The 13,455-nt window shown below is 42.2% G+C and overlaps 1 protein-coding gene across 4 annotated transcripts in view; it reads right to left on the bottom strand.

The window, feature by feature from the left end:
- The window catches only part of abr (ABR activator of RhoGEF and GTPase), a 134,918-nt gene that overhangs the window by 35,475 nt on the left and 85,988 nt on the right, over nucleotides 1-13,455 (bottom strand). For all 4 annotated transcript variants that reach the window (XM_084073984.1, XM_084073983.1, XM_084073985.1 and 1 more), the window contains 2 exons: nucleotides 6,404-6,501; nucleotides 6,171-6,302 (listed from right to left, as the gene is read on the bottom strand). In XM_084073984.1, coding sequence (XP_083930110.1) covers nucleotides 6,171-6,302; nucleotides 6,404-6,501 — 230 coding nt within the window. The remainder of the gene's footprint in view (nucleotides 1-6,170; nucleotides 6,303-6,403; nucleotides 6,502-13,455) is intronic.

The raw sequence follows: 13,455 nt of genomic DNA, 5'->3' as shown, positions 1-13,455 counted from the left end.
CCCTTTGCTGGGGGACATTATTTACATTATCAGATTACTGTAAGTATAACACTGAAGTAAGGAGTCTCTTGACAGCAGAGCGACATAGGACAGAATGCTCCTCAAAGGACACACAATGTGAGAGAAATAACATTGCACAGAATACACAGCACGCGGAGCTGGCCTGTGATCTCTGAATGCTGGGCTATCAAACCTGCGTGGAGGCCAGCGAGGTCCTGACTGCTCTCAGTCATGGGGCAAAGCAATGGCTATTTGTGGTCTCAGCTAGCAGGCATGCGTTACCTAACCGAGATTGCAGAAATAACAACTCCTGTCATTTTCTCAGCGTATAATCTCCAATCTTAAGTCTTCCATGGAAGAGAAGCGGAAGCGGTACGCAGGAGGCTGATGGGTGTAGGAAAGACAACACAGAATTCTCTCAGATAAACGAGAAGAGGGAATGAAAGCAGAAAGCCTAAGGGGGTGCTGTGATGGTGTAAGTGGGGGCTCGGTCCAGATGAAAGCAGTGCTTGGTGATTGCTGATATGAGGCATTTATGCAACACAAAAAAGCAAGCAAGGCTGTTGACGTAAAGAGTTGCATAACTGGTCCTTGGAAGACAAAAACTCTCCAAAGTTTCAACAGCTACATAACACCAATAGCTTTTATAATACATGAGGGGGAATCGTAACATCATTTTTTTTTTTGCACTTTAGACTCACAGTCAGTCTAGGACATTGTGTTCTTGGTAGCATCACTGAAGATGATCCAGCTAGTCAGAGATTGAATAAATATTGTAATTGCGTTCAAAAAGCACACCAAGATTTTAAACAAAGAAAATCATTTAGCACTGTGTGAAGCAAAATAATATGAATAACTTAAACTACTTACTGTAATTGAAAACATTCAGTCTTTTGAAGGTTTGAAAGCTTTTGAGTGTTGAGTTTTTTTTGATAATGGTTTAGTTTATTTCACCACAAGATGATCAATAGGAAGCAACAGTGAGCAAGACACAACACCAGACAGCTTGAGGAAACGATTGTAACCTGGAAGTGGTGCTTTCCTAAATGCAAACGAACTTGCAACCTTGCAGGAATCAGGTTTCAAAACAGCCTGCCCTGCCTGTAGCTAATTGAGAATTCATTTGTGTTTCTGGGAGTGTTTTTGAGAGCCAGGAGGGAGTTTAACCCAAATCTTGTTGTCGTTTAATGGAATATTAGCGAAGTGACCCTAAAGGTCAGAGGTTATCTCCTCAGGGATATCATGCTAAGTAAAGGACAGGAAATAAAAGGTGGCCTTTTCCCCTGTGGACAGGAAACTCAATCAAGGCCATGTCACTGTAGTGCGTGCGTGCGTGCGTGCGTTTGAAACCAAGATCCATAGCAACAAATACCAGCAGACCAACTCATTAATCATGAGGCAGTACTACTGAGAGCTTCCACATGGATATTAAAGGCTTTCCCATCACCATAAATATAGATGAATGAGAAAACCTTAGTTCCTATTAATATGAGGGGTCATCCTTTATTTACAGTAAACCTCTATACAGACGTACACCGGATTTTTAGCAGCACTATGTACAGTACATAAAAGACAAATCATTTGTAGACTAGGACCTCTGAAAAAGAACCTTCAACGATGAAAAGTCTACCCCAAACCATAACATCTCCAATGTAATGCTGGCTGGTTATCACTGGTGATATTGACTTTCTCATCAGAGCGATGTGGAGGAACAGTAGTGGGCGATGAGGACCTTTCGGGCAGATATGCCTATTTACGGTCAGTCAGTATTCTGCAGGCTTGTTAAATAAATCACATGGCCTCCAGAGAGCAAAGAAAAACATCTCTGGCTCCTTCCAGAACGCAGCTTGACCAAGAAAAGAAAACAACCGGGGCTGCGAATTAGAGTCTTTAGGTATGCGCTCTGGAGCACAGACTTATGGCCCTCTGAACAACTCAGAAACATTCAAGTTCCTCCACTCGCCCACATCCACGGCACGTGAAGTATTGCCCTTCTTTTTTGACTCAGCAATGCCATCATGATGTTTCTAAAACATACTTCATAACGTGGATTTGTGGAATGAGAAAAAGAAACAGATTCTTGCCAGTTTTGTCTTTTAAGCTGCAGTATATGGATTCAGCATCCAGGTCTTTAGAGAAGCCTCGACCTTGGTGTTAACTGGTAACAGATTTGTTGACCTTATTTATATTTTCAAACACCATATTCAGAGAGAAAATACTGCAAATCAGAAGGCCCGCAACACTCCAGATTAAATTCTAAGTCTTAAATGCACAGCTCAACTAATGTCATGAAAATGAGACTCACTTCCAAAACACCATATTCAGACAATCACGAGTGCCAGACAGGCTTTATCTGAATTGTGAAGATTAGTAGTGATTGCATATTAAGCGGTTGCTTGGACTCAGTATACCAGTCTTTGGGCTAAAACTGTAGTTCTTCATGGAGTTTGTGGATGATTCTACTGTCACCGCCTAAGGGATACTAACTGATTCTCTTTGATGTCAGTTGTATCTTCTCCATTCACCCCAGCTGATGACATCACATGAATTTCAATATCTCATCATTGTTTTTGTTTTTTAAATCCTTCTGCCTCTGATGCTGATGAGTCATAGCTCCCCAAAGTAGTCCCTCTAGTGGTGTGCAATACACACCTACCCTACCAAGCACTCCTTCTGCAATAGTAATATACAGCACACACACACACACACACACACACACACACACACACACACACACACACACACACACACACACACACACACACACACACACACACACACACACACACACACACACACACACACACACACACACATGTTTTGTCTCGACTTCATTTAGGACATTCAACAATCTCTACCTCAAAAATTGTGAGAACAGGTCATCTAAAAGCTCACCACACTTCACATGGCGTCATGTTGTGAGCTTGTAGAGTTTTCAATACTATTTATTTTTCTTTATTGTGAAACCATTTGCATCTGATGACATGCCCAAAACAGGGACGCCAGGTTTAAAGTGGTTCATTTCTACCTTTCTCTCTGTTACTCTCTCTCTGCCGCTGTCTCTCTCTCCCTGTGTGACATGTGGTGCATGTACTGTATTTGTTCTTGGCTGTGGACGTGGCTGTTGGCTGGGAGTGGAGGTTCCCAGCAGCAACCAGTGGGACCAGCAGCAGGCATTCTCTCTGACTGGCACTAGTGTCTGTAGAAGCACAGACAATATCTTGGCCCATTGCTGGCAACTTGAAATTATGAGGAACAATGTAGCGTAAATAGCCCGGCGTGAGCATTAGGTTCTTGCTATTTTGGAAAGATTTCACCTTTACTGACATGCCCAAAGCAGGGATATCAGGTGGCTAATAATGTAATTATTATGAATATTCACAGTACTAATCTTAAAGTCATGAAGAAGTAAAGTGTCTTTGGTGCATGCTCGCCACATGCTAACAACTGTCACTGCCAGAATATGGTGTTTGAAAATATGAGATATAGAAGGGAAGAGAGAACTGGCCATTGCAGTCATAGACAGAATTGAGGCCAAAAAAAAACATGTTTTTAGAAATTACGCTAGAGTGCGCTCTTCGCCAACCTATGAATGATCCCTTGACTGCTCTAGCTCGGATTTCTTCTTTGTTTGGTGAAAACGAGCCATATTCATACATTCTGTTAACTGCCGATAACAGAATGGACGATCGCGGTATAAGAAAAATTGTTCCGGTGGATAGACGAGACCCTCCCCCTCCCCCCAGACAGCTTTTGTTTACATCCGTGTCCACATCGTGGCTTCCGTGGGTCTCCGTGGATCATCAAAATAAGGTAAAAAACGCTGGCAGTGGCTGATGAATTAATTAATTATTATAATACCTAGCAGAGAATGTGTTAAAATTGGCTAATGGGAGGACCGGCCGCTTGGCGGGCGGCAGACCACGTCATGACGCTCATGTCACTATGACTCAGCCATAAGGAGTTCCCAATACAGCTATGCCCTAACCTCAATGTGTCAAAAGGGGGCATGCCCATATATTGGCATATACTGATGATGACATCAGTGTTTCTCCATATATGAGCATAAAATGGACTGACAGATACAGAGATCGCTATATATGGGCATATCAGTCGCATCTGCGGTGCAACGTAGGTGTGAGGGCCACTTATCGGCTCGAACCTGTAGTTTTATTCAAATTGATTATTTTTTAGAATCGATTGAATTCATTAGTTCGATTAACTGTGTCACCCCTAGGCACTGTAGGCAGTACTATGATGTGACCAAAAACAATGTAATACCTTTAACAGCCAGGTATTAGATTAGATTAGATAGATTAGCTAAGTCAGATACACTTCACAGTACATACAGTACTGTATGCCAAACTAGCCAGTTTGCCCTTAAACTACCCAGATGAACTGTGTGTCTCTAATAGTCTATAGGCACTGTGACTATGATGTAACCATGACTCAAGTCTCCAAAGTGACATGTCTCTGAATGTACTATATGTTAGAGAAACTGAACATTCCTCCCAGGCGACGCAGAGCCATGCAGCTCCCTCAAAAAGTCAAAGGTCCCTGGGAGTGCGCGCGTGCGTGCGTGCGTGTGTGCGTGCGTGTTCCAAAGCACAGGGACAAATTCCTTCATTTCAACCATCTCTGGCAAACAAACTCAATACAAATCACAGAGACAATGGGGAGGAGCAAACAACAGAAACATTAGCCAGCTACATGCTCCAAATTAATCCATCCACCCACCCACCAAACTCCCTTATCCACCTAAAGTTCGTAAAGACACCATCATACTCCTTTGAGGGTTGACAGCGCCTCCCTCTGGTTCCGAAGGGGTGGGTGGGTGGCGAGTAAAAACAGCTACGTGTAATGAGGTGAACACCTCACCGCTTATCACCGCTGCTCAGTGACATCATTTTGTAGTGTTGGATTAATTTGGAGCATGTAGCTGCCAATTCTTTCACTGTGTAAATGGGGAACAAAGTGAGCCGGTTGAGGCCCAACATCATCAAAGTGAATAAGTTGTAAAGGCACACAAAGTGGCGGTGGTAAGCGAGGATTCTACACAGTAACATTCTCAGTGTTCATTTAACTCTTAATGGGGAAATTAACTCTTCAAAGAGTTTGTTAAGAAATAAGGTATACTGTACAAGTGCATTTTAATTTAAAAAATAAAAAATAAATAAAAGGCCTCCACTTCGACCCAGATTCATAAGGTGAAGTTCAACTGGTTGGGGGACAACAATGGACAAAATGACAGCACGTGTCACTTGAAAAAAATGAAAAAATGATGTGGACAGAAATGTTGGAAAAACTGAAATACATCAGCCCTAGCCGAGTTGTAATGTAATTCCTTAAGAACAATGAGAGGTGGAGAGCAGCGGGTTTATTCAATTACAATCGACCACAGATTACACTGTGGTGTACTCAAAGTATAGTTACAAGACCCAGTGAGGGACTTTTATAGGTTCATTTCTCACAGTGGAAGGGGGGAAACCCTCCTGTAAATGACTCCATCTTTCAGACTCTAAATCAATCTGAAGTCATAAGAGCCCATCCCAGTAAAACCACAGTATGGTACGTGGCTAGACGACTAATTAGAATGAGGCAAAAGCTGAAGAAATCTCCCTTAGAAGTCAGATATAGGCCTTTCTCCTATAAAGTACTGACTTAACATGTATGTATATAACATACTTTTTTCTTTTCTTAATTCAAAACCAAAGATATACCCAAGACAACTCAAGACAGCTCGCCTCAGAAAACGTAACCCTTTGGGGGCTGGTACATCGATCATGTGTGTTTATAAACACGGTAAGACGATGGATCATAATGGATATACAATTTATGTGACCGGTTGAAAAGGTTATAAAACACGAAAATCGCTGGCACCCAGTGCCAGCGATTTTCAGTTAATGTGTGAATTAGTGAAACTGTTCTTTTGCATTGGAACAAAAACCTGAAACGGCTGGGACCTCGGACCAATCATTGGGCCACTTGACTGAACACTACTGATCTGATCTCTAGTACGGTAGACCGCACTTGTAAGTCGCTCTGGATAAGAGCCTCTGCTAAATGGCTAAATTGAAATTGTAATTGGACCGGACTTGGACGTGGTGTTTGTGTGATGGTCCCTATGATCCAGGCAACACTAGGTGAGGGGTGTGGTTTCTTGTCCTTACCTGGACCTGCCCTTTGCCCATGATCTTGTCCACGATCTCATTGTCGTCCGCGTTGAGCTTTGACTTGTCATAGCACTTCTCATAGCACAGTATCCGCAGGCACTGGGAGCCCTCCAGCTCAATCTCAAACTCCTGTTGAATTACATTGGAGGGGGGACTGTAAAACATTTGTTTGCCATTGGATGGGGGAGTTAGAACTGGGACACAGAGAGAGAGATTTCTTATCGGCTGACCTCATTCCAATGTGGGTCTGTGGTATCTCTGAAAACGCGGGTCTTGGCCTTGCTGACAAAGTATCCATAGGAGTCCACCTCCAGGGTACAGTATAGGTCTGTAAGAAAGAACAAAAGGAGATAGATGTGACCTTCAAGCAGGTTTACAGAATAACCTACCCAGACAGGGAACTAGTTATCATAATGTCATTGACAAATCCTGTCCAACAGAGACGCGTCAAGGTGACACTGGGGCATTTGAGAAAATTGGATCAATAAAATCTATGACACTTAAAGCAATATTTCCTCTTCACCATTTTAGTGCTGTGCGCCATCATTGAAGATTGTAAGAAGTCGAACAGCAACACCTTGGGATGTGTTGTCAACATCAGCCTTCAGGTTTTCAACCCAACTCTCAAAAACAATGAATTTTATTGACGATTTTAGTTTTTTAAGCACTAACGTTCCATAGTATACATCTGCTGCTATGCTCACGCACCTTTATATCTTATCTCAGGTACCATGTGTAAATATGTAGATTTTGTTCTCTTGTTTGATCTCCTTCTCCACCCCCTCTTCTTCTTCCCTGCCTTTCTTTTTTTTCTATGGATATAACGATTACGATGCACGAAAACTAATTTCACCCACTTTTTTACTTCTGTAAACATGTGATGTGATAGTAAAGCTTCTTTTGACTAGGTGATGGATACAGCAAGAACATCGACTTAAACCTTAAGAGTTCACATTTCATGGCGGTCCAGGCACCCTCGGCTGCAATGCCAGCCTGACAGTGTGTCGCGGGTTCGAGTCCTGATTCCAACGACCTTTGCTGCATGTCACTCCCCATCTCTCTCCCCATTTCCTGTCAGTCAACTGTCCTATCATTAAAGGCATAAAAGCCCCCACATGTTTTTAAAAAGTATTGATACCAGTAAAACAGCTGATCTACAAGCTCAAACACATCACATTGTGAAATTGTAGATCTGCTTTTTTTTTGTGCGTGTGCCTATAATGACATTCCCAAAATAGGGAAGCCTGGGTGAAAGCGGTTAAATGCTGCTGTGTAAATACTATACTGATTCCTACTGGTCATACTCATTACAATTCGTAGACCATGCCTCCACAGACTCTTGTCCCTCAGATTACCCAAATCTGACAGCATGATAGATGAACATACAGCTTGACCTTTCACTGAGACACACCAGAGTAGGGGACATGGAACTTACTCACCACACACACACAAACACGCACGCGCACACACACGCACACACCCGCACACGCACGCACGCACACACACACACACACACACACACACACACACACACACACACACACACACACACACACACACACACACACACACACACACACACACACACACACACACACACACACACACACACACACAGGCTGACTGTGTGTTGCAATGCAAGGGCATGCTTGCATTGCAATACACATTAGCAACATGAAAACAATGGCATAACGCATAACCCATGTCTGGATTGGGGTTAGGGAGAGATACCTGCCATACATCACAGCTGAGGTGAACAGCTGCCCAGAGCAAACATTTGTGTATGAAACAAAAGCCAACTCATCAGCACCATACAGTGAAAATGCCACCATCTCTTGCCATTTTGTTTAATTCCCGATTGTTTGTTTTTACTCTGTCTCCTGAAGGCCTCTGCTGTAATTACTCCAATGAGGAAGACATTAGCAGTGGAGGTAGGTGGGAACTACACTGAATGAGAATTAAACTTGACAAGCATGACAAGTGCGTGCACGTGTGTGTGTGTGTGTGTGTGTGTGTGTGTGTGTGTGTGTGTGTGTGTGTGTGTGTGTGTGTGTGTGTGTGTGTGTGTGTGTGTGTGTAGGGGGATTTTTTTGAGTCATGGCAGAGCAATTATTATACAGTTCTGCTACAAGCAGAAGCGCTAGCTCATGACCATCATTACTGATGGAACAAGCAAGGGCTAAAAATTCCTATAAACAAATTAACTGTCAGAATCTGTTACAGTTAATATTTAACAGGACAGTCAGAGTTCTCACACAGCTTGTGCATTGTATCATACAGGAAATAGGGGAGGAAATACAGGAAATAGTGGATAAAATAGGTAGTGTGTGTGTGTGTGTGTGTATTAGACACGGACATGCATAGACCTGGGTGCCTCCACCAATAGGATACTAATACTAAATCTGTGATTTTTGGTCACAACCCGACGCACAACCAAGTATTAATCCAGCATTTCACTGGGAGACGATTTCTTTCTTTCTTTCTAATGTGATCTGGGTTTGTGTGCGTGCGTAGGCTTAAAATTCAAACGATGGCCAAAAGAGAGAATAATAATTATCCTATTATAATTCTAGTAAGCTCACGGTGGTGGTGGTTGGTGGTAGAGTGGTCTCTTGATCAAACTGCGCATGCGTCGTTGTGTGCCAGGTTTCGCGAGAGAAACAAGCAGCGAGGTCTATGAAAACGAGGCCAAACCAAACGAACCCTATAACACCAACATTGGCCCTAAAGCGCTTACAATCGGCGGACATGGCAACACCGACGCCGACCCTACACCATAGACCCCGCCCACTCTCTGCTGTGGAAAGTAAACACTCCAGATTTGTTTCCCCACACACGACACGATGCACATTAGCTCCATAAAGAACGGTTCTATGTCGTTCTCTTCCAGGATCGGGCGAACGTCCGCCAAGGCTCCGCTGTTTACCCTTTTGTATACATCGTATCCCAAAACTAATGGTAGATTCTAAACCGCACGGATGTTTAAGGTTTGGTCGGCTGCATAATATTTTAGGTCGCCAGCGAAACTACCCGTTTAAATCGCTTATTTAGTCAGCCTGTGGCCATGTTTCCCATTGTAGCCAAACCGGAAGCAGTAGTGGCAGCGGACGTAGGTTTTTTTTCCGGGTTGAATGGGAAACATGGCCACAGGTTTCGCGAGAGAAACAAGCAACGAGGTCTATGAAAACGAGGCCAAACCAAACGAACCCCATACCACCAACATGCAACCTGATAATAATGTCCAAAGCATGTCTGTGTATGTTTACATCCATTACTGTGTTGGCGTTAGTTGGGATTAATGTTTATTAGCCAAACCAAGTTAATATGAGCCGTTAGCGTGATGCTAAGCTAACGGACGTTTGGCGCTAGCATGCGGCTAACGCTAATGTTAACCAACGCTGCTGTCGTCACTCAAACGGCTACGTTAAACATCTTATCAACAACCTGTATGAACGTCAGTATGGTCAATGTCATCAATGCTAACTAATTAGCCCGTTGAACAGTGTTCATTTGGTGACTTCTGGGGGTTTCTGACTGTGACACAATGTCACGATGTCGCGGACGCAGCTCGCGGGAATCGCGGCCTACTGCGCCACCAGAAGCCTCGGATCATGGTAGTGGCCCTGTCCCCCAATCAACGTGCTTTCAGCACGCACGACAACAACACATCTACCGGATGTACCATCTCAAGAGTGTTATGTAAACATGGAATGAATAGCTTAGCACTTCCGGTGGTTCCTTCACAATAAAGGTTGAAACAAATACACACACCATGCAATGAAATAATCATATGCGTTTCTTAAACTCTAAATTGATACATTCCTTTATTAACTGTTTTAACTACTCCTGCAATTACATTTATATGAAATAAATCACAACACCCCCCTATAACATTAAAAAAACGCCCAGTGGTGGACAAAGTCCTCACATTTTCAACTTAAGTAAAAGTATCAATACTGCAATGTATAAGTACTCTGACACAAGTAAAAGGCCTAAAGTACAAAAGCACTGCCATCAAAATATACTTAAAAGTTCCAAAAGTACAAGTACTAAAATGTTTGAAAATACCTCATCATCAGGCTCACAACGCGTTGCCATGCGTTGTGAAAATAGCAGACCTACAAGCTCACAATGCCTCGCAATGCGTTGTGAAAATAGGGAGATGGAGAGAGAGAGAGAGAGGGACGGAGAGAATACTCAAATACCTTGAGTAAACATAATTCAGAGTACTCAAAATGAGTAAAAATACTTAAAAGTACTGAAAATGAGTAAAAATACTTCAAAGTTGAAAAACAAAGTACAAATACTTAAAAATTGATAAAAACACTAAAAATACCTAAAAGTTGAGAAAACCCGTAAAAATACTTAAAAATAGGGGGGCGCCACGACGGGGCGCGCGCGGGGGAGAAACCGCGACAGGACGTGCATTAACCCCAACTTTGCAACTACTTTCGCCTGCGCCCTTCACCGGGTATGGTCTAGTAATAATAATTTAGAGAGCTCTTTCTGTGTCCTAGAAGTGGCGCCAAGGGCCTTGAGAAATAGGACAAACTACTCTTAGTTTTCATTGCGATTGGAGTGGAGGATTTCATCTAATTGTCAGGTCACGCATCAGGCTCAGTTTATAAGAATTTTGATCATTAAGGGTGCTCTGATCTACAGATTTAGAGGTTAACGGATACCACACTGTTTCAATTGCTTGTTTAGCCTATGTGTGTTTGTACAGGCAGCTACAGAATTCTGCCCCGAGGCTGTGTTGGATATTAGGTGCACAGAATTGTGAGATAATTACTTAAATCAAGAATAACCAGCTAAGGGCTACTTGAACAAGAACAGGAGGGAGTGTGTGTGTGTGTGTGTGTGTGTGTGTGTGTGTGTGTGTGTGTGTGTGTGTGTGTGTGTGTGTGTGTGTGTGTGTGTGTGTCTGTCTGTCTGTCTGTCTGTCTGTCTGTCTACATGCCTGTTTGTCCTATTCTGAAGGTTCTGTACAGTATACCAAGCCCATAAAACGACCAAACCAACCAAATGTGCCTACAGTTTTGACATGTTGTCAACAGCTATCTTTTTAGTAGTTTATTTACTGCTGCTGTTTATTTACACACAGTAGCGCTGTTATTATTCTGTGAATACCTGTTACACTATATGTATATTTGTATATATAATCCTTTCACCACACTCTTCTTTCTATCTCTATGCCTTTTCCTGAAAACTACAAATGATGGAACTTGTGTCTCCTTCTTCCATAACAACCCTCTACAAAAAGGAGGGGGCATGATTGCTTTATTTGTTGTTTGTTGCTGGAAGGCTTGTGGAGGAAATCAATATCTGTGAGACTCATAAGGAGGGAAGTGGCATAATTGAATTTCTCTCCTTTGATGTGGAATGATAACACCAGGATAAAGAAGGCAAATATTTTCTGGTAATGTAATGTAGACAAAGACTGGATTTGATTCTATGCTGATAGACTCTATCAGCATAGAATCAAATCCAGTCTTTGCTAATGACCATGTCCAGTGGCTTGGCTATTGTTGTAACAGAACAAGTTTGGCCACTATACCTTCACAGTCAGGTACAGTCAGCGGCAAGGGGTGTGGGGGGAGAACTGCCTCAGTGCCTGGCTCTGTCTTATCTATGAAGAAGCTGCCGGTGCACTGCTTTTTCTCTCTCGTTTCTTTTTCCATTAGAGGTAGTATGAATTGGCGTTTTTTTTAAACCACGTCGCGGGCCGCATTGGACCACTGCACGGGCCACAAAACGCCAGCGGATCACCAGTTTGACCCCCATGTGATAGAGAGTCCAGGAGATTATATGCAACATGACGTTTCCTTTGGAGTTCTTTGTAGAAAAGAATCTTCCCTCTAACGCTTAATATATACTTCATCGTAGGCCGAAAAGAGCAGATCTAGTGAGCTTGTAGATGGCTATTTTTGTCTTGTGACACTGTCGTAAGACGACGTATAAATCAGGCATAAGTTCCCTTTAAACAAAGGAGTCATTATCAAGCGTTTGAGTTAATGTAGAAGAGCTGTCATAAAAATGTCTTTGTTCAAATAACACTAACACACTATACTAGTCTAGATATTTGTATTGTGCACTATTATGAGTTGTATGTCATGTGTGATATTATTTCCTATATAATATTAGGTGATTCAACTGAATTTAGTCCAGTGTGGTTGCTTTCACTGGAAACATCTTTTTCTCTCTGTTTGCCACATTGTAGCAACCAGGCATTCCAACGTCTTTGTTCCATGACTGTATAATGTATCGTTTCCAGGATCATAAGCAGTGAGGGTAATCAAAATGTATCAATGGAATGCTGCAGTGTAGGAAAAAATAGTATAGTTTGCTCTACACAAAGGCAAACATGCGCACACACACTTCAAAAAGAACAAAGTTCCATGTTTAGCACAGCTCTTTTGGCCCATATTTTCAAGTGATTCCATTCTTTTTGGGACATGCTACCTGCTTGTTCCTCTGTGACCCAATTTAACTAAATGATTTTGTACAGTCTGGGCAGAATTAAAGTCCTTTCCAATTGTAAGAAAGATCTATGTGATCTAAATTACTCTCACAGTGAATAGGACAGGCATTATACAAAAATATACAATTATTGGAAACAGGATATTAGCAACTACTAACATGTCTGAGCCATTACATAATGACTGCTATTTCTGGTCATAGATTTACAGTACATTCTAAGACACGACTAATTTCCATATGCATGAATTGAGAGCACACAGCCACTATTATGCAACAGAGGAGAACATACTGTATCAGAGGAGACATAAAAAAACAGTGAAAATAGATCTAGTCTGACACATTGTATTAAACTTAACTAAACAATAAGGCTGTGTACTTTTTTTAGTTTTAAGTTCTGACCAAAATTTAAGAAATTCAACTCAGCATTAAGAGTGATTTTTAGAAGTTTCGATGCTATGGTAACAGAATGATATAATGCACGTTATACTCCCAAATAAACACTGTATCTTAATACACAAAATCCTACCTATAATCCACATACTTATTGGGACCATAGACTGTAAAAAAGAATGGACAAAGCCACTCCCCTGCTTTCTACAGAACGAAAATGAAGCCGATAGTTCAGGAACATGCATTCCTCCATCGTTAATATATACAGTTGGCCACGCCGGAACTCAAACGCTATTGGTTGAGACCAGACACGTGACCAGCGAACCGGAAAACACCCCCAAAAATGCTATTGGTTGGGTAGCTTGTCAATCAAGAGCGGGGGCGGGGAATGAATGCTATTGGTTGTGTAGGT

This window comes from Gymnoscopelus microlampas (assembly GCF_963454915.1).
Source record: "Gymnoscopelus microlampas genome assembly, chromosome: 12".
Taxonomy (NCBI): Eukaryota; Metazoa; Chordata; class Actinopteri; order Myctophiformes; family Myctophidae; genus Gymnoscopelus; species Gymnoscopelus microlampas.
Note: the sequence above shows the minus strand (reverse complement) of the source record. Positions and strands in the feature narration are given on the sequence as shown.